The sequence below is a fragment of the Osmerus eperlanus genome, chromosome 26 (genome assembly GCF_963692335.1).
Source record: "Osmerus eperlanus chromosome 26, fOsmEpe2.1, whole genome shotgun sequence".
Classification (NCBI taxonomy): Eukaryota; Metazoa; Chordata; class Actinopteri; order Osmeriformes; family Osmeridae; genus Osmerus; species Osmerus eperlanus.
The window spans coordinates 2597733-2625732 of record NC_085043.1 but is presented as its reverse complement, the minus strand read 5'-3'; the positions used below and the strand labels follow the sequence as shown (position 1 = coordinate 2625732).

The following is a 28000-nucleotide window of genomic DNA, read 5'->3' as shown; positions in this document are numbered from 1 at the left end:
CGGCGCGCACCATCCAGGAAAGGGGCCTGATGGTGGACACCGGGGCCACATCCCATATCATCAACGACATCGCCTTGTTCACAAGTTTCGACAGCACCTTCAGGCCGGAGACTCACAGCGTCGAGTTGGCTGATGGGACCAGATGCAGCGGCGTCGCTCAGCGGAGAGGCACGGCAGTGGTTACCCTCATCGACAGCAGTGGACGGCGGTGCAATGCAAAACTGTTGGACGCTCTGTATGTGCCGTCGTACCCGCAGAACATTTTCTCGGTGAAGGCAGCAACCACGAATGGGTCCACAGTCGTCTTCAAAGAAGACAATGATGTCTTGATAACCAGATATGGTACCAGGTTTGACATTCATGTGTATGGCAGGTTGTACTACCTGCACACTGAGATTGAGTCAACTGATGATAAGTGTAATGCAACCCACGACATCCAAGCATGGCATGAGATACTAGGCCACTGTAATTATGATGATGTGCTTAGGTTACATGATGTTGTTGATGGTATGCAGATCAAGGGAAAAATGAGCAAGCCTGAGCAAGAGTGTGAGGTGTGTATTCAAGGGAAGTTTACACAAACTAGAAATAGGAACCCCGATGCCAGAGCAAAGGCTCCTTTAGAAATGATACACACAGATCTTGCAGGTCCAATAGCCACTGAGTCATTAGATGGGTACAAATATGCACAGTCTTTCACCGATGACTACTCAAATGCAGTATTTGTTTACTTTCTAAAGAAAAAGAGTGACGCAGTGCAGTCAACTGAAAAATTCCTTGCAGATGTATCCCCTTATGGGAAGGTGAAGTGTGTGCGATCTGATAATGGAACTGAGTTCACAGGTGGTGAGTTCCAGGCGCTGCTGAGGAAAAGCAAAATTAGGCATGAGACGACAGCTCCGTACTCACCACACCAAAATGGAACAGCAGAACGTGGGTGGCGTACTCTTTTCGAGATGGGCAGGTGCATGCTAATTGAAAGTGAGTTACCAAAACACCTTTGGCACTACGCACTACAAACAGCAGCAACGGTACGCAACAGATGCTTGAACAAGCGCACAGGGCTGACTCCTTACGAGATGTTGACAAACAAAAAGCCCAATGTGTCCAGAATGCAACGATTCGGGTCTGTTTGCTACAACTATAAGCAGGAAAAGGGAAAGCTTGACTCCTGGTGTGATCAGGGGCGTTTTGTGGGGTACGATAAAAATAGCCCAGCGTATTTGGTGTACCACCCAGATACAAACAAAGTGCAAAAACACAGGCTGGTGAAATTTGTGAGCAAAACAGCTGCAGAAAAACAAACACAGACAGATGAGCCAGATCTAAATGATGACAATGTGGGGCACAGAGTCAGGACTAGGGGGACGCAGGGGGTCAACAGGAGTGCAGAAAAGGCTCTAGAGCAAAATGAACCCGGTAAAAGTCCACATTGCGATAGTCCAAGGGCAGCAAATGAGTCTACTGAGCATAATGAAACTGTTACAAGCGTCGATCCTGAGAGTAGGCGGTATCCAACTAGAGAAAGGAGGGCACCTAATTACCTAGACGACTTCGTGAGAGAAGACAGTGATAGTGACGGGATGCATGTCACAGTAGACTACTGCTGCAGAGCAGTTTATGGCATTCCGCAAACTTATGGTGAAGCAATGCAGTCAGACAATTCAAAAGAATGGAGAAAAGCAATGAATGAGGAAATCCAGTCTCTAAATGAGAATAAAACCTTTACCCCGACAACACTACCCGTGGGCAAGAAACCAGTGGGGGGTAGGTGGGTTTACGCAATCAAGTCTGGTGTAGATGGGAATGACCAGTACAAGGCTCGATTTGTCGCCAAGGGCTACAGCCAGAAAATGGGGGTAGACTATGGGGAAACGTTTTCACCTACAGCAGATCTAACCAGTGTTAGAATTGTGATACAGAAGGCAGTGCAGGAAAATTTACTGGTCCACCAAATGGACGTGAAAACCGCGTTCTTACACGCCCCCATCGACCACGAAATCTACATCAATCCACCAGAGGGCTATGAAGAAAAAGAGGGTGTAGTCTATAGGCTAGAAAAATCGCTTTATGGTCTCAAACAGTCTGGAAGAAACTGGAACAGGGTTTTACATGATTGCTTAACTGAAAATGGTTTCACACAAAACCAAGCTGACAACTGTGTTTATTCCCAAGAGTCTAAAGAAGGGAAATTAATCATAATTGTGTGGGTCGATGACTTGATCATTGCTGCAAGCGATGAAGGAAAACTGAAAAGGGTGAAAGGGATGCTTGCAGAGCAATTCAAGATGAAAGATTTGGGGCAACTCAAACATTTTCTTGGTATTGATTTTGATTTTTCTGATGGATGCATTAAGATGTCACAAGAGAAGTACATTAACAAAATTCTACAGCGTTTCAACATGTCAGAATGCAGGGTGAGAGATACTCCTTGTGAGCAAAAGCTGGAATACAGTAATGATGCCGTTAAAATGACAGATATCAGGATGTACAGAGAGGCCGTGGGCAGTCTGATATACCTGACGACCTGCAGTAGGCCTGATCTGAGTTTTGTGGTGAGCAGGTTGTCACAGTACCTAGCCGAGCCTACAGAGGAGCAATGGGTTACTGTGAAGCATGTCCTGCGATACCTTAAAGGTACAGCAGGCAAAGGTTTAACCTTTAGGAGAAGCACTGAGAATCTTGGTATAAAAGCCTACAGTGATGCAGACTGGGCGACTGATATCAGTGATCGCCGCAGTACCTCGGGATACTGTGTTAGTCTTAGTGAAAACAGTGCACTTGTTTCATGGAAGTCTAAGAAGCAACCTACTGTTGCACTTTCCACATGCGAAGCAGAGTATATGGCACTTGCTTCTACTGTTCAGGAATGCCTTTACCTAGAACAATTACTGGAGAATATGGATGGTTACCAATACACACAAATGGTAATACACGAAGACAATCAGGGGACGATTGCTCTTGCCAGAAATCCTGTAAATAGAAAGCGTTGTAAACACATAGACATTAGGTATCACTTTATTAGGTCTACTGTGAATGAGGGTAAGGTGAATTTAATGTATTGTGCTACTGATGAAATGGTCGCTGATGTGATGACGAAGCCTGTCAGCAAGTTCAAACTGGGAAAGTTTGCAGGTCCTCTTTTTGGTGACTAATATGTGTAAGCCAAAGGTACACATTTGTTTAACTTGTTTTGGTGTTTTTTGTGTTACCAACCTGAGTACAAGTGGGGGTGTTAAAATGTAAGCCTATTTTTTATGTTCTCAGGTTACATGACTGTAAATATGATTTACTCTTAGCGACACAAGAGGGCGCAAGAGCACACAATAATTAATGTGATGAATGTTCATGTATTGTATTGTGATCTAATGGACTTCCCGTACATGGACATTTTTATGCGTAACGTCTTTACTTTAAAAAGTTAGTTCGCGATCAACCCAACTGGCAGATGGCCACATTTCATTGTTCTGAAATAAATGTCCTATAATGAGAGAAGTCGTCAGCCTCCTTCATACGCATCGTCAGCAGCACCACTCTGCTGATAAAATTTAACACTGTTGGATTAGTTGTTGTCCCGCTTTCAGTTTCAATCTCAGTGATAGCTAGGGTTGCAAAGGGGCGGAAAGTTTCCGGTAAATTTTCCGGAAAGTTTCCACGGGAATTTTGAAAGAAAAAAAACGTGCCAAAGTTTTTTTGCAAAAGCATTTAACAGGGAACTTCAATGTAGTTGAGAACAAGACTATGCACACCTAGCTCAGCTGGACCCTGAATGCAGCTGGTTGGGAACATTGTCTGCCAGAAACATAAACGTAAAACGTTCTGTTGTTTTTGAATGTCTTTGTCATCAGTGTTGCTTCTGAACATTTCAGCCCTATGCCTGGCAAGTGTGAGAGCGCCGAATTGCGTAGAGGCCAAGAGCGGTATTGCAGACAGAGATTTCAATTATAGCTAGCAACATATTGAAAGACATTTTTGGAGCTGTGAGCTTAAACATTTTAACTATGAACTGAACTAGTTCATGTAGAAAGTGAACTTTCCCAACACTGTCATTACCTAGCATATTGATTACTTGGTAAACTGAAGCCATGTTCATTTTAATACCAAGTTTATTTGTATACAGTAGACTAACTTTTTACAGCAGTGAGGGTAGGATGTATGAATGTCCACACAAAAGTTGTATTATAAATGTTTGCATGCATGGCTGCTTCTGACAAGGTAAATACAGTTAAATTAGCCCAAAATTTCCAGTTTATTCCTGTTAATTCTCGTATATTCCCATTAATTACCGTGGAAAGTTTCCAACTTTGAATATTCCCGGAATTTTGCAACCCTAATTGCTACTCCTCTTGCCTGTGAGGAGTAGCAAGAAGCTAGAATTTGCCCAGGCCATCTCCTCCTTATGTGCACAATCTTTGACAATAAATGTGTTTCTTGGAGAAATATGACTTTTGCTTGGAGGTGTTTAAGTCTGGACAGTATTTGCTTAATTTTAACTAATTTTCTCATACCCCTGACATTCCATGAAGAAATATTGAGAAAATGAACATTACTCATAACCCAGCCTAAATAATATTAACGTCATACTATCGACCCCTCTTCTACCATAGGAGACCAGTGTGCCATCAAAACATGAAAAAAAATTTTTGTAACAAACGCCCCCTCTCTAGAACGGAGATGGAGCTCTCCTAAATCCTTGTGCCCCCTAATTGCACAGACCCCACTCACCCTCTTGCAATACACTGAAATTCCGGACATCTTGCATTGATCCTTAACTAAGGAACAGATACAAAACATTGAACAAATTTCTGCCGAACCCACGTCCGGCAGAAATTATTAAGTATAAAAAAAGAAAAGTAAACCCATGATGTGTAATCACCGATCTTCAACATTATGTAAAGTGAAACAAAACTTAGTGAATACAATTAAGCAAGGGCAGCTATAATACAAACAATGTGATACATGACATTCTTATCTAATAAAGCTTAGTCTATGTCGTTCATTTATTTTGGATCCAAGCTAGCGAAATCTAGCTAGACTCACTCACAACATTGTCCCGTTCAGTCTGAGACCGTTCTGTCTCGATCTCTCAGGTGAAGGCCTATACATCTGTTGGAGTAAGAAACGTAAGAGGTTTACCCTTGTGGTAGATCTCATCTTTGAAGGGAACTGTAATCCAAACTCAATATCCAGATCATGCAGTCGGGTTTTCACGCCATCAAACATTATCCTCTGTTGTTGGATCTCGGGGGAGAGATCTGGAAAAAACATCACCCGATTCTCCTCGAACTGTAGAGATTTCTTCTTGCGAACAGCCTTCATCACCCGGTCTCTGTCGGTCAGCCAGCGGAATTTCAAATTCAGAATCGCTCGAGGAAAAGGTTTTAGGTTCGGCTTGTTAGCTTTAAAAGTGGCTTCATTTGGAAGTCTGAAGGCTTGGTCGATGGAAGGTGGAATCGGGAAATGTTCTTGACCAAGGAGGTCGGGTAACCACTTGTTGAGGAAGGATAATAGGTCACCTTTCTCTGCGTTTTCTGGCAATCCCACCAGTCTCAAGTTCAGGCGGCGCTGGCGGTTTTCCATGGTCTCCACTGACCTGGTGAGTGCTAGCATCTTTCTTTGAGTGGTTGCAGACGTTAACTAGGTTGCTCAATTGATCCTCAGCGGAATTTATACGGGATTCTTCCCCACTTAGCCTTTCGGAGAAGGAGTCTAAGGCTTCTTTGATCTCGTGATTTGAGGTGATAACTTCTTTGAGCTGGGCAGAGAAGTCTTTTCGAAGAGCGTGAATAGCTGCTAAAATTCCATCATCCCTAGCTTGGGTTTCTGGAGCCTCAGCTAGCCGCTGAGCTAACTCAAGATCGTCATCTCTCTTCTATTTACCTCTTGAACTGGGTTTACTCGACTTCATTTTGGATCCTACTTATATCTTGCACTTATATCACTCGACTAAGACTTTTTACCAAATCAAACAAACGGGTTTACATTTATATGTATTTTACCGGAGCACATGGGTTCTGCGACTTCTCACGTCCACGTCATAACCGGAAGCCTGAAGCTTAACTCATACCTACTCTACCATTTTTATTGTAAACCAGAGATATAAAGCAAGATGAGGAAGGAGTAGGATAAGCCAGTGCTGAGGAGAAGGTCTCAGGAGATCAAGAATCCACAGATGCTTCACAATTCCTTTTATACCCAAGAACAACTAATCACACCACAATGTTGACCCTTACTTATCAACATGACTAGCAATGCTACAGTAAGTTACACAATGATGTGTGAGAGCCATCAAGTTGAGACTCCATCCAGTAACTCCATATTTTACCATATGCGAGGTGGGGGCAGGTTGATAGCCTTACAAGATCAGCCTTTATTCTTCTGCCCTAAGTACACCATCTCTTGGTCAAAATAGAAATTCAGCAAATTCAACAATTAATATTCATATAGGCTATTGTTCCTACAATTAACATCACCTGTGACCATGCATCCTCCTGTAACTGGTGTTCCAGTAAATATTTTTCAAGATTAGCCTTTATTCTTCTACCCTAAGTAGGCCTACACCATCTCTTGGTCAGTTTTTGGCACTTTCTTCATGAGGTGCAGTTTGTACAACTCATTTACTTGTAACTGGGAATGCATGAGATTGCATTACATTTCACAGTTCCACATGCAGAATTCACCTGCCATTAAATGAACATATCACTGTATACTGCATCCATGCTCTGTTCAACAGGATCAGAATGTGCAAATCGTTTTTTATATTAATTATTCACATAATGTCACTGACAATTCCACACAAGCCTGTAAATAAAAGTACATGGGGAGAGAATTACCAATAGCTACTATACATAATTCTCTGCATCCATTTCTGCGGCAGCAGTCAATGTCTCTTCGTCATCTTAATCATCATCATCATCCTTTGATGAAAAGCATTCTGTTGGGGGAAACTGCTACTACAAGTTGAAATAGGCACCAATTGATATTTACTTTGTATCATGTCAAATATGATTAAAACCAAGGTGACGTTGAGGCTACAATCACAAGCGTATAGCCTAAGCAAAATATGTCTTACCTGTTCGTAGTATGTTTTTATATTTAATATAACATTGAACATGCTATTTTATTAAGTCCACCACTTTTTCTCCTGTAATATTAACGGACAGTGGGGTTAAATGTTCAATGTATGGACTGGCTATTACATTCAAATGTATGCATTGACTTGGCAGTTTGTCTCCCACGCCAATTGTATACGCTGCTACAGCCGTGTTGCTTTTTTTACGGAATATGTGCTCAGATTGACCATAAACACGAAATAAAACTTATATCTGAAGTGTGGTGAAGTAGGACAACATTTTTTGTCGCCGGGTGCCATGGTGGATCCTAGTATTGGAGCTCCATTGATGTTGGCTTTCAATAGTTCTCATGCCCGCGCTTAGCTCAGAGTTGACATACTCAGAATTGAGTTAACAAATTCAAATCTGCTTTTCTGGAACCAAGTTTTTGTAGTTTCCCATTTTTGAGTAACTCAACTCAGAGTTCAGGGTTAGGCTCAGAGTTTGTTAAACCCGCTACCTGGAATACCCCCCAGGTTAGTCAAATGTATTGCTAAAACTCATGCAACCAAGTTGAATTGGTTAAACTCACTCAGTATAAATACCACCCACCCAAGACATCAAAGAACTAGTTTATTGATGGCGTAGCTGGTGAAAGCATTATTTAAAAAGGTAGTAGTTGTGTTTGCAAATCAGAGGACCCGAGTTCAAACCCCAGTACGGGCAAGATTTGGAGGAAGCAAACCAATTGATTTAAGTACTAACTTAAAATGGATATGAAGGAAACAACAGAGATAGATACATTGGAGGAGAGTTTGTTGCAACATGCCCCTATTATATGGGCCAACATTTGTAGCCAAACTCATCATGTCTTGCATTACATCTCTCGAGTGAGAACCCTCAAATTACGTAACATCTGTAACTATGTATTCCTAGTATCCTCGCTGTATCTTTTCCGATTGTTGGATTTGGAAATCTTTAAATTGCCTGTTACTTTTGCCCTGGTCTATGGTTCTATGCCAAGTCAATAAAGCTTTGGACAATTCCGAAGTTTTAGAACCTTTGATTGTAAGAGAAATATACATGAAATCAATAAAACTTCTAATAGTTTTTATGGCAACTGAAAGTCCTTCTCCATGGCCATAGTACCGGTCTGCTGCTTACTTATGTCTATTGAAAAACTTTTAACAATGTGAATGGGGGTAGTGGTCGAAGAGTGAAAATACATCAGTGTTGCAACTCAAATTAGACACTTACCTTAGATTGCTCATCCCTTCCATTAGTGAAGGAATGTCACGGAGCTTGTTGTTGCTAAGGACCAAGGTGTCCAGCCTATGCATATAGCTAATATTGTCAGGTAGGTACTCTAACTGATTTCTCTGCAACCACAGTGTATGCAGCTTCTCCATTCTGGAATTCAAGCACATTAATAATTCAAATTCTATACAAAACAAACTCCATTTGTGGGCTGAAGTTTAATGGTGACTCCATGAATGGGGAATGCACCTGTGTATGTTGTCTGGTAAGCTCTGAAGTTGGTTTCCCCCCATGTCCAACCACTCCAGTGCAGGCAGAGTGACGACACAGTCAGGTATTGCAGTAAACTTGTTCATGGAGAGATCCAAGTGGTAAAGCTTTTTCAGGTTCCTAAGCTAAGAACACAGGACAGTACTACACTAGATTTTTCAACATTCAACTGACTTGTATTGACTGTTTTGAACCTAAAAGCACGACAATGAAACAGACAATTTTGCAGGGTTACTTCAGTTTAAGGGGCAGACAGGTAGTCCAGAGGCCTATACAACAAAGCAGGTTTTGGAGGTTAGGGAGTCAACTTCAGATTTAACCATAGGGTTTTCAGTGTCATGACTATGGTTCACTTTTTACCAGGGTAAAAAGTTGCCATGGTAACTTATTCTGTACACCTAACCTAGTGGGTGTTCCATCAACGTCGCTAATGCAAGTCGCGCTAACACGAATAAGTCTCACTTGGGTAAACGTCAATTTAGGCCAAATCCCAATACTACCCCTTACCCCTAGCCCTTTGCCCTCGAAACTGAGGGGTAAAGGCTACATATCCCTAAGAAATGGGACGCCACTTGGTTACGTCTTAGCCCTACCCTTAGCTCAAAAGGAGTATTGGGACACCACTAGCTATCACGTGGACGCGCAAAAGTAAGGGCTAGAGGTAAGGGTAAGGGGTAGTATTGGGATTCGGCCTCAAGCCGTTCCACTAACGTTCCGTTCCACTAACAGGCAACGCTAATTCAAGCTAGACCTAAATAAGCTTAGACTGTGCAGCCCAGATCAGGCGATCGTCGAAAAGAGGAGTTATGACGCAAAAAGCAAAGCGTAAACCAGTAGAGTGGTGTTGTTTCAGCAGCGTAAATTGATTTTTTGATTTTTTGGGGAGTTGTCCCCAAAAAGGGCAATGTTGCCGCAATTAACATGGCAAGGGAGACAACTTGTCAAACCATTACGACTTTTAAAATGCGTAAATTGTAGACCTACCAAATCTACTTAACATATATGCATTTAGGCCTACTGATAATAAGCGTAATTTGATGAGCTGTCTGAAACCGCTCTGACAGTAGGCTAGCCTATGGCCGATATTCTCAACAGGAGATTGAGAATAATAGCCCAAAAAAGAACGTGGCAGCAATTGAAAATTGTAGGATAAAATTCAAAACACTGAAGAAGGCCATGGTTAATTACACTTGATGTGGGCTAATAATGTTTTTGTCTTCACATCTTGAACAAAATTAATAAATTACTTCAAAATAACTTTGCCACACGCATTTATTAACTGATAGGCTAAATGCTGAGCTTTAAGATAAAAGGGAAAGATAACCATGACTAAAATGGGGATCCACTGAAATAACTAGTATTGCACAGATCCAGCACCGACTTCAGATCAGAAGGTGACCAAAACACACTTTGCTTGGCAGAACAGTCATTTAAAATTGCTCAGCATGACTAAGAATATATCATTATTATATTACGCGTGCATATTTAATCCAAATCCAATTATTACTATTCTGGCTGACAGTGTATGGACAGCTGCCCCATATTTCCAGATTTCCAATTAACATAGTCTGCCTCCACAGATCCAGAGGGGGCTTGGACAGTGACAGACTGTGGCTGTGCCAAGGGTTGTCACAGCCTCACTTTGGGAAAGCATGCCCTATAGTGGGAACATTAGGGGAGACTGTTGGGCACAGCATCTAATCGTCTTCTTTGGAAAGGGCAACATTTGGGACACTGTCATGTAGGGGCAGCATAAAGGGCACTTCATAACAGACAGTCCAATTTAGACCATTGTAAGGGCACCTTATAGGGTACTGCATCACATTTTCTCTACTATAAAGGAACTCATTAAGACATGTTTTTACATTTATAGAGGGCACACTGTCATTTATTGCATGGGGCATCCTGTGTTCTCAAGCATATTTCACAATTTGAATGGCAGACAGTAGGGCACTTGGTCTAATTTTTGCCACTCAAGAGGGCATTTAAGAAACACTTTTTCAACCATGGGGGCACCAGGCAGTCACCCCCTGAGTCTTCCAGTGGGCCTGGATACACCCATGGGGACAGTATATTGCACCTATAATATTGGGGAAGCCAGAAGGAGAGGTAATATAGAGGCTTGTCAACATATAGGCTACTTTAAACAATGAAAATACTTTATACAATTGAATAAAAAGTCTCCTTGATTCTTTGTGTTTCAAGATGACCTGAAAAACTGATAATAATATTCAGGTACTGCTTTGGAGCAAGGTATACCCTTCATATTTCCTGGCATAGTTGCCCGTTCAAGAATGTCCCACATGCAAAGACACACAGAGATGCAGACAGACTGAACAGTGTCAAGGCTTGGCTACAGTGAGTTTGCTTCCTTGTGTGTGATTCCAGCAGACTACATAGTCTAGGCCTACCTACATAGACTGCAGTCTACTACCCTCCTTTCTACTATTATAGTCTACTACTCTCCTTTCTATTACTTTCTACAAAGGATGGTAGGCTGCTCTTATGTGTTCATTGCCATCCTTAAGAGTTGCTAAAGTGTTATTTCATATATATATATATTTTTATGTATTTATTTTTTAAGAATGACAATTAAATCTATCTAGATAAACTATGCTGGGCCTGCTGAAACTATACCTGTGTGTGTGTGTGAGAACCTACACAGATACTGGTCAGGGAAGCATTACTTCTGTCTCTGAAGACCCTTGGGGCTGGTGGGATAAACGCTCTTTGTATAATCTGAGCACCTTCATCCACCACAGGGTTGTCAAAGAACGGATACGCCATAATTGATTGTAACTTGTCTAGACGCTCTGCTTAGTTTCTAAGGCCTTATTTTATGTCAATTAACCAATGGCTTTTGAAAACAGTTAAAGTGACATTATTTCTTAACTTGTTTATTTAAATTAATATATTTTTGGGAGATTAAGTAAACATGTCAATCATTAATGTCTGCACTTCAAAAAGTCTGAATTTACCTTTCCGAACACGGACTAAAGGCCGGTTATTTACCTAGGTTATCGAGAAGTCGGAGCAAATTTACAAATTAGCCGTTTCATCAATAAAATACGCACATTTTCAGCAACTACACTGCCCATTTCTCGTCACATTTTTATTCAGATGCTGATTTACATGTACTGTTTAGCTGAAATATGAATTGTAAAAACTTACAGCAATGGCGGTCAAAGGATTCTGTTCGTGCTGTTTATCACGGCAACCCCGCCCCTGACGCAAGCGGTTCATAATACTGACCGATCACAGCCAAGGGGGTATCCGTAACTATCCGAAATTACGACGGATAGTAATGTAATTCAGGAGGTGCACGTCGAGCTCTCCGGGGTAGTGATGGGAAGTTCGGATCATTTTACTGATTCGGTTCTTTGAATCTCGTTCAGTAAAATGAACGAATCTTTTTTCGAGTCATTCGTTCATTTCAACGGGGGGGGGGGGCTATCCGTCCACTGCAAACACGTATCATATTCTCATGTAGGTTAGTGCATGACATGTGCACCAGCAGATACTATTTTAAAAGAAATTCCTGCATTAAAATAATGTATCATGACAGTTTGTATGATTTGGTCATTTATTTTCACACTAGCATTTAATTATAACGGCAAACAATTACACTGCACTAAACTGTGTGTAAATGTAAAGTGAAAATAACAAAACCAGTCAGTATGATGATTTGAGCGAATATCATTCACGTCTTACTAAACAGCGGCCACGCGAAAGGGAATGAGGAAACTGTTTCCTCTACTAAAAAATACAATGCGGGTCACGTGAAAAAAGGATCCAAAGACTCGTAGAAAGACCGAGTCGGGAAATGAACAAATCGTTCGTTTCTTCTAGCTACCACTACAAAGCCTATGCAGGTCACGTGAAAAATTATCCAAAGACTCGTAGAAAGACCGAGTCGGGAAATGAACGAATCGTTCCCTCTAGCGTTTCCTCTAGCTACCACTACAGAGCCTATGCAGGTCACGTGAAAAATTATCCAAAGACTCGTACCCGAAGACCAAGTCGGGAAATTAACGAATCATTTCTGTTTACTTGGACGAGCCTATGCAACAGTCCCGATGCGCGGCCACGAGAAAATGAGCGAATCACTCTTTGAGAGGACTCGTTACTCCCGAGTCCTTGTAAGGATTCGTTCAAAATGAACGAATCGTTCACGAACGACACATCACTACTCCGGGGCTCTCGGAGAGCTCGGAGAGGGCGTTCCCCGTAGAGGAGGGCGTTCCCATGTGTCCGTTTTTTGGAAAACGGAGAAGCATATATCGGCTTTTAAGTGCTTTGTGCGCAGGAATTTACTCGACGGAACTGTCTTCTGAGATTCTGTTTCCGCCTGTTTGAAATTATTTGCAACACATTTTAGTTTAGCTTGACTTTTAGCCTGACATGGATCAGGCTAGTTCCGAAGTATAAGTTACCTTGGTTACGTAGCTAGAACTAAAATAAGCCACCTTAATGGAACGGAACTCTCGCTAAAGTAAGCGAGACTTGCCGAAATAAGTCTCGCTTTTCCTTAATCGACGTTGATGGAACACCCCTCTGATCAGGGGCAGATTATGTTTGCGATAACAGATCTACAAGTATGACAGCACTACCTTCTGACCAGTCAATTATCTTGAAAATTGCATAAATCGCTCCTAGCCTGTGACCTCAGTGCATGAATAGTGAGATTGTGTGAAATACATTTTGGTCATATTTGGACAACTCCTGTGGCTTTATTATCTCCTGGTTTGGAGAGAGATGCCACATCAAAGAAGCTGGTGGCATCATGTCCTGAGACTATTGTTTCAATTGTCACTGAGTAGAGTTAGCCAATCACAGAGATCGCTACATTGATTGATTGACCATCTAGGAGACCATTTGTTCTAAGTTTATATAAGGCCATGTTTATGAATGTTCTCTATGTGTAAGATTATAGTTATAAGCTTATTTTGAGTAAAATATGTAGCTCTGGGGCCTGATCCATAAAGCGAGTAAAAGAAAGTGGGGATTACTTGAATTAACCCAATAAATCAGTTAGTGCGAAAGCGGTTCCATACAGGCCAATTGTAGTTTATGCAATCAGACCTTTCGAGCTTTAATTCAAGCCAAGTTATGGTAGTCAATAAATTCTGTGTGCACTCAATTCTTAAGCAGCCCAAGAGGTTGCACATGGATCAAAACGATGCACCATGGCAAAAAGCAACGTTCACGGCTATGTGACCTCTCCCTGAAAGTACGTTCTCTGCAAGCCGTTAACTATGACAGCTATGAGCATTTTATGTAGCACAAGCCTAAACGTTATATAGCCTATATCACATATAATTAAACAGTATATAGGTTTGTATATTATCATTTATCACTGAATAATTTATCTTTTTATTTTAGCTGATTGTCTATAAAGTCACATTTTTCGTCTGATAGTGGTTAATGAAGGTAAAATTATGGCAGCACGGCAAAAATCTGTAGTAAATCATTGTTTTCATCAATGATTACAGGAATGTATGGTTAACCAACAACACATGTTAAGCGTGACAGTTAGTCTGCTAAAATAAACTAGTATTAAAGTCCCAAACCTGACTTGAATTAACCTAACAAGTCAATTGGGGCTAAAGCGGTTCCATTAAGGCCAATTCTACTTCACACAATCCGACTAATTTGAGCCAGGTTCAAATTGAGATGTTGAGGTCCTTTTTTTATAGACCTTTACATCATTGATAATAAAAAAAACATACACCCACTAAACACATCCAAGTTGACTTTTTTGACATTGTTTTAAATAACTGCTATTAACCAATACATTAACCAATAACTTTTTAACATGTTGTACCCTGATAGAGGCATGGATTTAGGTTTGTTTTTGCAATTGTAATGTTAACTATTTATGAAGCTATGATCATTCTATAGGGGTAATTTAGGTTGCCACATATTTTATGTAGCATCAGCCTAAACGTTTGATGGGCTATGTAGGTTTGTATTATTCTGAAATCCTTGTTCATCATTGTATAATGTATTAAATGTTTAATTTCTTTAAGTTGAGTTTCTATAAACGTACATTTGAACTGATAGTGTTTAATAAAGGTTTTAGTGGAATTAGTGACACTGACAGGTACCTCAGTGGGTAGCTCATCAAGGTCCCTGTTCATTGCCAAGTCCAATTTCTCTAGGTTTTCACAACATCCCAGCTCCTTTGGAAGACTTTGTACTCTATTGTAACTAACCAGCAACTCCCTTAGCCTGGCAAGTTTACCTGCAATGAGAACAATTAACATTCAATCTATTTCATTGGTCCATAGTTCTGATTCTTTAAACATTTGCATTACTATAACATTTCACTTCATACATGGCTTTTATGTTTTTCTGTAAAATACAGGAGTTGCTATATTGGTAAACAGGAATGGTGGCAATAGGAATTAACATCAGTTTTGAACATGGACAAAAGCCAAATACAGTGTCACATGAAATAATGCTTGTGCTTTTTTTAAGTAATCATTATTTAAATGGTTTACTGACCAATCTCCTTTGGAATATCTGTTATGGCATTGCGGGAGAGGTTGAGAACAGTGACATTTTCAAAACTAGCAATGAAATGTGGGATTTTCTGCAGTCCAGCCTTGTGTATCTGCCATTCATGAATATGAGGAAGATGTATCAAGGATGGCGGTATAGTCTATAAGAGAAATTCATAAGAGTTAGAATGCACCACTATGATCTTAGTTATCTGTTTAATTTGAAAAAAGTAGAATGAATGAATAGTAGAATGAATGTATAAAAGATATCCACCTTCCATTCTTCCTTTTCTATCCTAAAAATCACACGTCCTTCTTCTATTACCACTCTGTCTCTCAACTTGGCCAAGACTATCCGGTCCTCCCACGGTTGCGCCAACCTATGGAGAAATGAAGCACTGCATTCAAAATATCACAAACACGTCTCAAAAGCAAACATTTGTCATCATGTTGCAAACACTTTTACCATATTATATTATATTACATTTTTGGATATATCATATACACACAGTTATTCAAAACCTAAAGCTCTTCTTTCTTGAGCTCCTATGTACATTTCTGTACAAGGTTGAAAGTAAACGGCAGAGATGAGGAAAAATTCATTCATCAAATGTGAATACAGTATTACACAGTACGAAAGAGTGTAGTAGGACAGAAACCAAACCTAATTTTGAAAAAGGTGATTATGGAATGGTGTGTGTGTGTGTGCCATGAACTGTAGCATGCAGTAATATATACTATTTTCTACCATATTGTCAGAATGTCTTCTTACAGTCACTGTACTGTTGCACAGTATGATACAGTAATCCACCAGACTGTGACCAATCATGCAGTGCACTGCAGTCAATGGATGCATGGGTGCTAAAATATGTTTGTGTATAGTATACCGTGTGATGTGCTGAAACAGCTATTATGTGTACATTAGTACATTACAGTAGATTGTTACATACCTGTTATCATTTCTACAGTAAAGGTTCAAATTATACCCACCACTGTAAATCGACTCAAATTAGGCTATTTATAGGCCTATTCTAAAGCCATGATTAGTTGGTGTTGAGTTAAGCAATGAGTGTTTGCACATGTGAGGAGTTAATGCGAGGCACTGATGAATTAGTGTGGCATTTTTATTGGTTGTGTTTTGAAAAAGGAAATCAAGATGCTTCCTGTTAGAATTTTGTGTGTTACGTGGAGAATTGTGTGTTGTGTTTTGCAAAAAGTGTTTTATGAAATTGAAACCCGAGTCAAAGGCCAAAAATGTGCATATGGTTTCGCTGATTTGAGGTGCGGTTCTGGTGTTTGAGTGTCAGGTTTCAGAAATGGTGTGAAAAATAAGGAATTTGTGTGTAAGCATTTGAAAAAAAACTGTAAACAAGAATTCCAAGAGGAACCGATTTTCATAATTAGTTCAGCCTTTTCCCAGGGCAAGCACCGGAGGGCATTATGAAATACATTTTGGTCATATGTACAATGAATGCGTTTTAAAAGAAGTTTACAGTTGGTTAAGAAGCTTGATACAATGAATGTTGATTCAACTCCATTTGGTAGAGATGCCACTTGCAGTTTTATGACACCTAACTAGGAGACGTGAAGTCTAGAGACGGGAAGTCTGAGTGACCTGGGAGAGTTCTTGTCACCTGGGGGGAAGAAGCAGATGGTCTGAAGACAATGTGGATTCAACTGTATTGTTCTTAGGAGTTAACCAATAACAGAAGAGATTTGGTATAGCTGCATATTTGTAGTATGGACCAATGACTTTTGAGAACTGTCGTATCTATAAAATGGTCTGTTGAAGAATGTTCTTGGGGGTTCAGGGCCATCAGCTGGGTAGTGCTGTTGGGCTGGATTCTCCTGGTTCCATTCTAGAATGCTAGATGGAGCTGTATGGAATTGTCTTTGTGTTATTGTACCAGGCAGTGATGCAGCCAGTCAGGATACTCTCAATTGTTACCTGTAGAAGTTGCAGAGTATCGTGGAGTCCATGTTGAACTTCCTCAGCCTTCGGAGGAAGAAGAGCCATTGCCTTGCTCTCTTTGTGAAAGCTGCTGACTCTCTCCACCGTGGTCCCATTGATGGAAATCCTGCTCCCTGTCACTTCCTGTAATCCACAATCAGCTCTTTTGCTTTGCTGACATTGAGATGGAGGTTGTTGTCCTGGCACTAAGATGTCAGGGCTCTGACCTACTCTATGTAGGCCGTCTCATTGTCGCCGATGACAGTCTTGTCTTCAGCAAACTTAATGATGGTGTTGGAGCTGTGGGTGTCCACCTAGTCGTGCGTGAACATGGAGTACAGGAGAGGGCTGAGCACACTGCCCTGAGGGGCGCTGGTGAGTCAGGGGAGGAGGATGTTGTGGTGCCTTTGTGCTCAACCTATGTGCTCAGCCTGGGGTCTGTTCGTCAGGAAGTTCAGGATCCAAGCCCAGAGAGCGGTGTTGAGTCCCAGATCTCTGAGCTTGATAACAAGCTTGGAGGGCACAATGGTATTGAATGCTGAACTATTGTCCATGGACAGCATTCTCATATGTGTTCCTCTGGCCCGTGTGGGAGAGGGTAGTGTGGAAGTGTGGACTTCCTCATGGTGGAGGTGAATGCACTGGGAGGTAGTTCTTCAGGCAGAGCGGTTTTCGTCTTTTTGGGGACAGAGACAATGGTGTTCTTAAAATATGTGGGTACTACAGACTGGAGCAGTGAGAGATTGAAGGTGTCTGTGAAGACATCTGCCAGTTGATCTGCATACACCTTGAGAGCTCGACCAGGGATGCCATCAATTCCAGGTGCCTTGTGTGGATTAATCCTTTTGACATCCTGTGACACATTTGCCCTGGATATTACGAATATATAATATCCGGGGCGCCATGAAGAGAGGGGCGGCATTTTCCGCAATTTTTGTGTTTGGTTAAAAAAGGTATTGCGATTGTGTTTGTGCCATTCATTTTTCCCTACTTATTGCACCGTTAGGGGTCAAATTGGCCCATGAGTCTACAGACAGGGGCGTTGTTACTGACATGTAATGATAGCTAGATGGTGCTTGTTGCACCGAGCAAAAGCACGGTCGTAAAATGAACGTGCTTTCGTCAATCTGTCATTTATTTCCTTGTTAGTAGGTGATTATTTCATTAGAGCATTTGTTGTCTAGCCCTTCAATCATTCAGTTAACCCTGTAAGTATAATATTACAACGTCACCTTTAGTTGTCCAAAAAACACATTTTCCCCAATTTTTTTTTGAAAGACTACATTTTCATAGCCATTGGGTCTTATTGTATTGCCTTGCAATGCCATTGGATACTAAATGTGTATATATATCTGGTTATAAGGCCATGAACTCATTCCACCAGCCAACTTGTTTCTTGTTTTTGAATCTCCTTGTTTCACTGGACTGAATATATCAACATTAAAGTAAGTAAATTCCATGAAATATTTTTTGGGGGTGATTGTTAGAATATGTAGTTCATGTAAATACTAAGTTATTGTGGAATTCATGCATCACATTTGATTTTCAGATTGTTTTGTCTTTGTTGTAATTTTACAACGTTGGGTCAAAATGGTAGCTAAAATAGCAATTGCACCTTGCACTCTACATGGAGACATTACACTTCTCGAATGTTCAGATACAGGATAAATACTTACAGAAATATAATGTATTTGATGATTCACACTTTACAAATGGGTTATTTGTTATAATTTTCAGTTTAGACCAGATTTGAAGATTTCTAAATCAATGTTATTTCTATGTTAGAAGTGAAATATAGTCAACTGTTTTTTTAAATCTGGACTTTGCTTGTTTGCCCAAATATCTGCTTGTTGCACAAGGCAGATACTGTTTGTGGAATGCTTTGGAGGATGGTTGTTCAGGGACAAATGTAAATGTTTTGGAATGTGGGGGTTGCATGTATGGTGCATTGTTCAGGGACAGTTGTGAATGTTCTGCAATATGGGGATGTAAGAGGTCTGGGGGGTTGTATCTTCCTTTTAGAATGTTAAATAGAGAGCACATTAGGCTAGCCAGAAAGTATTGTGTGCCTTCAGTGGAATGTATTGCATGAATAAGATTCATTTGCATTGGAATTAGGTATACTTGAACATAATCTAACTATTATTTCAATTTCAGAATGACACCAGCAAGGAGAGTTTACTTCAGTATGCATGATGTCATTGATGCTATCCAAAATGGAGAAAGTGATATTGACATGGAATCAGACACCAGTGATTCAAGTGATGAGCAGGTGGTTGAAAATGTCGAGGAAGTGGAAAAAGAGAATCAGAGACCCACTGATTGTCCAACTAATGATGATGATGGTAAGGACATTGAGCAAACCAACACAAGCCAACCAAACCACAACATATGCGCTGTCAAGTGATATGCCAACAGGGCAGTCACACTTGTGTCATCCTTTGCTGGCATTGATCCTGTGCAAAAGATTCAACGCTGGAACAAAGCCACCAAATCTTACATTGAAGTTGAGAGACCTCATATTGTGGGTGCATACAACAAATACATGGGCGGTGTGGATTTGCTGGACTCATTTGAAGCCAAATACAAGTTCCTCGTGAAATTGCGCCGCTGATAGTTACATCTTCTGGCACATTATTATCATTGTTGTGATCAACGCCTGTCTCCTCTACAAACGGGACCAAGAAAAATATGTTGAACAGGAGACTGTTTCAGGCGCAACAAGCTTCCTCTCTCATCCTGACAGACAGAGCTGTCAACACACCAAGGAGAGGGTGGCCATCTTCAGCCAGTGGGAGCCCTTTGACATCGATAACTGTGACACCTCAGAGACCTGTGACTGCTCAGAAGAGACCATCCTCAGGTAATGGGGGTCCACCAAATGGGGTCCCAGCCAAGAGGGCATGTGAACCACCAACGGCTGGTGCAGGGACATGGTCGCACATTTCCGGTGAAGACAACGAGAGGACGCTGCAGACACTGCATAAAAGGATATTCTAATACGCTGTGCAGAAAGTGCAATCTCCATCTCTGCTTTTCCGAGGAAAGGAACTGCTTTTGGGACTACCATTACACGTGAACAATGGTACCCGGGGTCTTTGAAGTTTTCATTCTGTTTTTATAATATTTATCCAGTATTTTTTTTTAATATTCTGATTCATCAAAATATGACTGTTGGGTGATTATTATTAATGAAATGTATTATAGTGCTATGTAAGCAATCCATACTCCAAATTAACCATTAGTTGTTTTGTGTATTTGTTCTGACAGTTTGAGAGCAAATACTGAAATTCTGCTCCCAACTATAGGCCCAACGTTGCATTATTACAACGTTTCCCTAAAAACTTACAAAAACATATTTTTTGAATTAATCCTTTATCTTCATCAGAAGACTCTTACAACATCATCTGACTAAAAACAATTTTTTTTAGACATTATTTTTATGTTTGGGTCTTACAGGGTTAAAGGATGTCAAACACGTTGCGGGTTAAGCTAGACTGCAGTTGGTCTATAGTAGCCTGACACAGGCCTGCCAACTCTCACACATTGGCCGTGAGACACACGCATGACATTGTGTGTAGGAAATTGGGATTTCCTGCGTACTTACATTATTCCCTAATCAATAGAACTTTCACTAATCAACAGAACTAGTCATTGGATACTAGTTAGTATGTTCTTATGTAAGTTTGCTATTGATAAGAGTAGATTGTGTCTAATTGTCAGGTTGAATAGATGTTCCGGGTCTAGAGAAAGTACTGTGTAAACGTCTCGTGATGACGACAGGGAGAGCTCCACCTATGATCTCTCTCTGCCCTGAGAGTGGTCATGGGCTGGGAGCTGTGACTCTCTTTCTCTGAGACTGTTGTAACTTCATTAATGCCTGACTGTCACTATCTAAGTTTACATTCTTGTGCCCTATAAAAGATGGTCCTCCGGCCTCCAGAGCTGAGAGAGACATGATTGAGACCTAAGCCTGGTGTTGTGTTGTCATTTATTGTCAGAGGTCTGGTTTTCTCTCCCAATGTGCAGATTGATAATACTTATTAAAATCCAGAACTCAACTGACCTTAGTCACTCTGTTAATGAAGACGGACAAAACACTTTCTTCATCACTTGCCAGGGATTGAACCAGGGTCCTTTGACTCATGGAACTAAGCTCTCATTAACACCACTTTAGCCAGCTAGCACAGCATTTTATTTTCCATAGTTGTGAGATTCGTTTTTTAAACCTCTGCTTATGAAAATGTGAAAGGGCTTCTTAAGCAAGATCATTTTGTCAATGTAAAAATTAGGAATTTGAGAATTTAATATGAGAAATACAACAATCAGTTTAGCCGAGCTATACTATTGTAATAGCAGATCTTCTAAACATGATTGCTGCATATCTGTTGGATTTTCTGTTCTGTAAAAATGTATGTTTTATATCACACTGGAGAGCTTGTGTTTATTAACTTAACCAGGGGGTCCACGGGAAAGCATGGGGGATGCTAGCCACAGGCAATGACTAGGGGTTAAGATGAGAACATAAAAGACTGAATCATGGCTACGGAGATGTTAAACCGATGTGATCTTTTGTAAAGAAAAGAAGATGTTTAGGTTAACCCTCGTGCTGCCTTCGGGTCACATGACCCAAAGGTTCATAACGAACCATCGTTGTGTTTACCCAATTTTACCCAATACAAAAACAAATTAAAATAATTTTCTTTTAACCTTTGCAATGTGGGGGGTCTGAGACAGCCCAACGGTTAAAAGAAAATGCTTCACTTTGTCTTTGTATGCGGTAAATCTGTCGCAATACGACGGTGGGTCACAATGACTGATGGGTCAGAATGACCCGAAGATAACACAAGGGTTAAGGAAACAGAAGCTTTATCAGGGGGGTATTCCAGAAAGCGGGTTCAACAAACTGTGAACCTAACCCTAAACTTGAGAGTTGATTTACCCTAAAATGGTAAACTTACCCTAAAATGGGAAACCTTTCTGGAACCAAACTTTTTGGTTGTGTCCTACTTCACCACACTTAAGATAGAAGTGTTAATATGTGTTTATGGTGAATCTGAGCACATATCCCAGAAAAAAGCAACACGGCTGTAGCAGCGTAGGAGAGACAATTGGCGTGGGAGACTATTGCTGGCCAAGTCAATGCATACATTAGAATTGTAGGTAGGAGGATTGTAAGGCCGGAGACGCTTGGTGTTTGTCCCCGGCTTGGGAAACCCAATTCAATTCTGGTTAGATGTTCAGGGAGATAATTGACTCGTTAATATCTGACTCCACTTTTAGAAATGTGCACAAGTGCGTTACCTGTGACCTTGAGCGCTAAACAGTTAATGACATGAAACTCTGGCGTAGGTAAAAATCGTCTGCTTGATCAGAGCATCGACCCTAAAGTATGCGTGTTCACTAATCAGTCGTTTATCATTACTATAATATGGATTTTAACCATAGTAGACCTAGTATGTAAACCAATCACTCAGAGGCTCCGGTAAATTCCTTCGGAGCGTGGAGATCCACCGTAAGTGACTCAGAGGCCTTAAGTTAAAACCTACTTCAAAAGTCTATGTTTATAATCAGTATTAGCCGCATCAACCAGACTAGATCAAAGTTTTCACCGCCGTAGCGTGATAGATTTCACGTTTCAAGGAGAACAAGTAACTTAAAATGCACAATAATAGTTTATTATCTAAATAGTAAGATAATCAATACAATGATAATGAAATATCATCAAATACAAAACATACCTTCAGAGCAATGGTTAACAAAGGTATTCACAATGAAGACTAGGCACCTAACTCACCGGAACTGTATTGTAAACAGAACTCAAAGTGATTGGTAAAAACTTCTTCCTATATACACCCAAACCTGACTAAAATGGGGACACCGGTCATATGACTGAAAAGTTGTCTAACGCATACAAATTCAAATTGGATCATTAGGCTGTAGTAGACCAAGTGGTGCCCTTGCAAGACAAGGGAACATGTTAAACACATGTTGGTCTGCTGCAAGCCCAAACTCTGTAAACCCTGTAAATGTACATGTTACAGTATTAGAATTATTTCTAGAATGTAATACATAAAATAAGAAACAAAATCATATCAAACATGACATTAAAAGCTGTTTAGAACAATATTTACAAGAACACAACTTTTAATGATAATTTCAGTCTTCCTTGGTCCACCTTCCTCTTCAACTGTTGAGACCACCTTTCCAGAGGTGTGTCATTAAGGTGTGATTGTCATTTTAGCATTCATGCAAATCAACGACTGTCCCTGACGAGTGTCTGGGTGACCAGTGACAAAGGGGCTGCCAAAACAGCCCTACAGAATGCATGCCAGTCCATACATTGAACATTTAACCACACTGTCCGTTAAAGATCCCATGACATGCTGTTTTTGGATGCTTTTATATAGGCCTTAGTGGTCCCCTAATACTGGGAGTCAGATGGCTGAGCGGTTAGGGAACCGGGCTAGTAATCATAAGGTTGCCAGATCGATTCCCGTCGGTGCCAAATGATGTTGTTTCCTTGGGCAAGGCACTTCACCCTACTTGCCTCGGGGGCAATGTCCCTGTACTTACAGTAAGTTGCTCTGGATAAGAGCGTCTGCTAAATGACTAAATGTAAATACTGTATCTTAAGTCTCTCCCGAAATTCAGCCCTGGTGCAGAATTACAGCCACTAAGAGCAGTCCCACAATGAGCTTTCCTCAGGACGTGCCGTTTCTGTGCAGGGTTTCCTCTATATGGCGGCCCGCCACGGCTAAATTTCTGCCGCCAAGGTATCAGAAATAGGGCTGTACAAAATTTTTGTCCGTCTATCAGCAGTGATTGTTAGAGTGCATGTCGGAGAATAGCACGGACACGCGCTTCACACCCAGAGGTGTCAAAAGTATTCACATTCATTACTCAAGTAGAAGTATAGATACTAGGGTTTAAAAATACTTCTGTAGAAGTTGAAGTATCAATTCAAGCTTTTTAGTCAAGTAAAAGTATGAAAGTACTGGTTTCAAAACTACTTAAAGTATAAAAGTAAAAGTAGTAAGGGGAAAAAATGCCATTAAGGACAAAAGCTTAGGCACAGGGGTCTATAATGCACGACCCCACCTCCCCCCCCAATTTTTTTTCCCCAAAGGCCATAATGACTTGTTATATTGAAATGTTAATGTTGAAAAATGTGGGCTGCACCAGTTTATGCCCATTGAAAATGAACGCATTTTAGTACAATGCAAATACATTAAAGAACCATATATGTGTAGCCTACTAGTAAGCATTAACATGTGTTTCATGGAGCGGAAGATATGATGACTAGTTGCCTATAAGTATTGTAATGCTGCATAAAGTCAAACTTCAGAGGCATGTTATCAATAGCCTTTATTCAAATTAGACGGCGAGTTTGTGAAAGCCTTTAGCTCGTGGTAGCCTACTTGGGTGCGCAGAGCTTGCAGCGCATTCGAAAGGAGTTGTTTTTGCATCCAAACATGTCGAAAAATTCTTCCAGGTACGGACAGGGATGTAGAAGGGTTGGCTAATCTTCCTAGCTACCAACCCATAGAGTTAATATTACTAGAGGAAGCAACTTTTGTCTTCCAAGATGGCGTCCCCATTCATTTCTATGAAAAGTGCTCAGTGGCGCAGTGAGGCAAGCCAGAGCACGAAACTGGACCACGCCATCTTTCCACTTCCGACTCTTCCGGTCTAGCTTTAAACAGTGGCTCTTTTTTTCCCTAGCTCCGAGACCTCGTGCATGCTTGCAACTAGCTGTACACGTCATACTTTGCGACAACCAGTCGCGAGCATAGATTTATATGGTTGCGAGCGTGTGAGCTAAGGCATTGCAGTGGCAGAATGGGGTACAAGTCCGATAAGAATCAGAGACATGATGCAAACTTTACGGAAATGTATGCTGTCACTGTATAGTATTCCTTTCACTTGGTTTTTAGAAATAGGCTATAGGGCTAAATAGGCTATAGGGCTATTCTAGATGGAACTCATCACATATGTTGCTTTTTTTCTTTGTGATATGAGTATGATTTCCAACGCATTGTTTTGGATTAAATAAACTGTTAACATGAACAGCTCCGTCGTTGTTCTCGCCAGGCAAAGAAAGCTTAATAGTTATTTTTGTAACAGAAATCTTCCATAATGCAGACTTACCATAGCTTCCTGTCAACTTTATATTCAAACGAAATACCACGAAATTCACACTGCCTTCAATTTAACATCAATGTAGAAATGTGGCCTGTGTTTTATATGTTCAACCTACAAAACCAAACGGCTATTAATGTTGTCAGTTCATTTAAGCCTGTTATTGTATAAGTCTATAGTTCTTGCAAATTTAAATTAAGTTAACTGGTGATTTTCGTTGTTTGTATTCTTCCCCTGCTTGCTAAATTGCACGTCTGTTGATTCGATAGCGATTGCTGCCCTTGCTCACGTTTGTATTTTAGGTGCATTATTATGCTGAAGTAGTTTTAATTAATAAATAGTGGGTTTATTGTTATTATTTGCTACAGAATTGTTAGCCTATCAAGATCAAATGAAGCAGACAGTGTACATGCTTTCGAGTACCTTAAATTGAAAGGCTATAGGCTACTGACCATTTACAATAAGTTGTTAGGGTTAGAGTCAATTATTAACTGGCAGCATTTATGCCATTTAGAACATACTTTGAGTGGAAGGTGTCTTTAAGTAGCCTAACCGTATTGCTTTAGGTGAAATAGGACGAAAATATGTGCAATATTCCATTAGCGATTAGACTATTACATATTACATTAACCTGCTCCGAAATATAGGGTTAGAACTTTGTTTTTTTTTTTCTGTTCGAAAAAGCCTTTTAAAATGTCATTGACGTCATACACTTCGTACGACCAGAGATATTGTTTTACAGCAAGCTCTGGTCACTTCCTTTTTTCTCTCGAGCTATCGACAACACAGCTGACAGGTTAGGCTCTCCTTGACAATACACATGCTAGAAAGAGTTTTGAGTTGCTAATGTTGTTGCTAATGTTGCTAATGCTCTGACATTCTGATTCTGCTTCGGATGCCATCAAGCGGGATCTCTGGTCGTAGTCAGTCCTTCACTAACCAATCAGCATTCATTAGCAGAATGCTAGCGTGTTATGGGCAACAACGACTCACCCTGTAAGAAATAGAAAGGACATAAGTGCTCGTTCATTCAATTTTCGACCTATAATCCATGTTGAACATATAAAAACTACAATAAAATCAGAGATTTCTCAACGACAATCAGGTGAAAGAGACAAATGTAGCCGTTTAGCTCCATAGACTCCCATTCATTCTGCACTCGACCACGTTCACTCCCAGTGGAACTCTGGTGGAACTGCAACAACATTCGGTACAATGGGGCTTAATAGGGAGTGGCCAGGCTCTCCTTAAACAGGCTCTGCTACTACTCTTTAGCCGGCTCGCAAGCCCAGTGTGTGCGGCATACCTGTTGTTTTGTTTCCGGTCTAGCTAGATCTGGTGGTGTTGTAGTTTTTCTAACTTCAGTAGTTGTTGCAACAGCATGTGAAAAAAACGACAGTTTGCTAGGCCAAAAAGAACGTTAATCTTGCGATAAAAAAATGTACGCCGTTAAAATGGGTTTGCGTTAACTCCGTTAATAACACGTTTAACTGACAGCACTAATAATAATAACTAGAGAGGGTACAATTTTGGGGGGAATTGTAGGGTGTGCTTGCTTGCGTCGGTTGTAGATGGGTCAGTTTATTGATTACTGATATTTCTGTATATTTTATATAAAAATGCGTACTTATTATTTAAGAAAATTGCATAGATTTAAAAGCATACATTTGTTGCTGCTCATTTACAATTTATCCAATCTGACCTTATACTTAGACGGCGTCAAAGTCTCTCAAAGCCAGCTGATAAAAAATCGAGGAGTCACAATGGACCCAGACCTTTCATTTGAGTACCATATTAAGCAAATTACCAGAACTGCATTTTTACATCTACGTAATATAGCCAAAATACGAAAATTCCTCTCAAAGGATGATGCTGAAAAACTAATACATGCATTTGTTACATCCCGACTGGACTAGTCCACACTTGACCGGTGGGAATTTAATTCTAATATGACTGTAACTGTTAGCTGCTCCTGGCATTCTCTAATCCCTGCTCTCTTTTCTCTGTCCCCCCTCCACACATCCCTTGTGGTGTGGGGGGTTTGAGCTGTCAGCACCTGCCTGGTCATCGGTTTGCCAATGCTGGACCTGGTCGCCAACCGGAAACCAGTCTCCATGACGGGCAACAGCGAGTTTCCCGGTCCCTTCCTACATCTACCAAGTTGAACAATGGATTTTGATGTTTCAAAACCCATTGACACTTCCCTGCTGTATGACATGTTGTTAAGCCTGTGTTCTGCTCCTCTCTTTCACCAACCGTCTCTGGAGGAAGGGATCCTTCACTGAATTGCTCCTCCCAAGGTTTCTTCCATTTTTGGGTGTGCTTTGCCTTCGGCAAGGGCACAACCTTTGTTCTCTCTCATATATATTATTGGGTGTGCTTTGCCTTCGGCAAGGGCACAACCTTTGTTCTCTCACATACAGTGAGGAAAATAAGCATTTGAACACCCTGCTATTTTGCAAGTTCTTCCACTTAGAAATCATGGAGGGGTCTGAAATTGTCATCGTAGGTGCATGTCCACTGTGAGAGACATAATCTAAAAAAAATCCCGAAATCACAATGTATGATTTTTTAACTATTTATTTGTATGATACAGCTGCAAATAAGTATTTGAACACCTGTCTATCAGCTAGAATTCTGACCCTCAAAGACCTGTTAGTCTGCCTTTAAAATGTCCACCTCCACTACATTTATTATCCTAAATTAGATGCACCTGTTTGAGGTCTTTAGCTGCATAAAGCCACCTGTCCACCCCATACAATCAGTAAGAATCCAACTACTAACATGGCCAAGACCAAAGAGCTGTCCAAAGACACTAGAGACAA

General features: G+C 40.7%; 1 protein-coding gene across 3 annotated transcripts in view; it reads right to left on the bottom strand.

The window, feature by feature from the left end:
- lrrc39 (leucine rich repeat containing 39) overlaps positions 1–28000 on the bottom strand; it is a 127749-nt gene that overhangs the window by 64319 nt on the left and 35430 nt on the right. For 2 of the 3 annotated variants that reach the window (XM_062452698.1, XM_062452696.1), the window contains exons 3-7: positions 15357–15462; positions 15087–15243; positions 14687–14823; positions 8559–8704; positions 8310–8462 (exon numbers count right to left, since the gene is read on the bottom strand). In XM_062452698.1, coding sequence (XP_062308682.1) covers positions 8310–8462; positions 8559–8704; positions 14687–14823; positions 15087–15243; positions 15357–15462 — 699 coding nt within the window. The remainder of the gene's footprint in view (positions 1–8309; positions 8463–8558; positions 8705–14686; positions 14824–15086; positions 15244–15356; positions 15463–28000) is intronic. The other variant, XM_062452697.1, reaches the window with a different exon arrangement.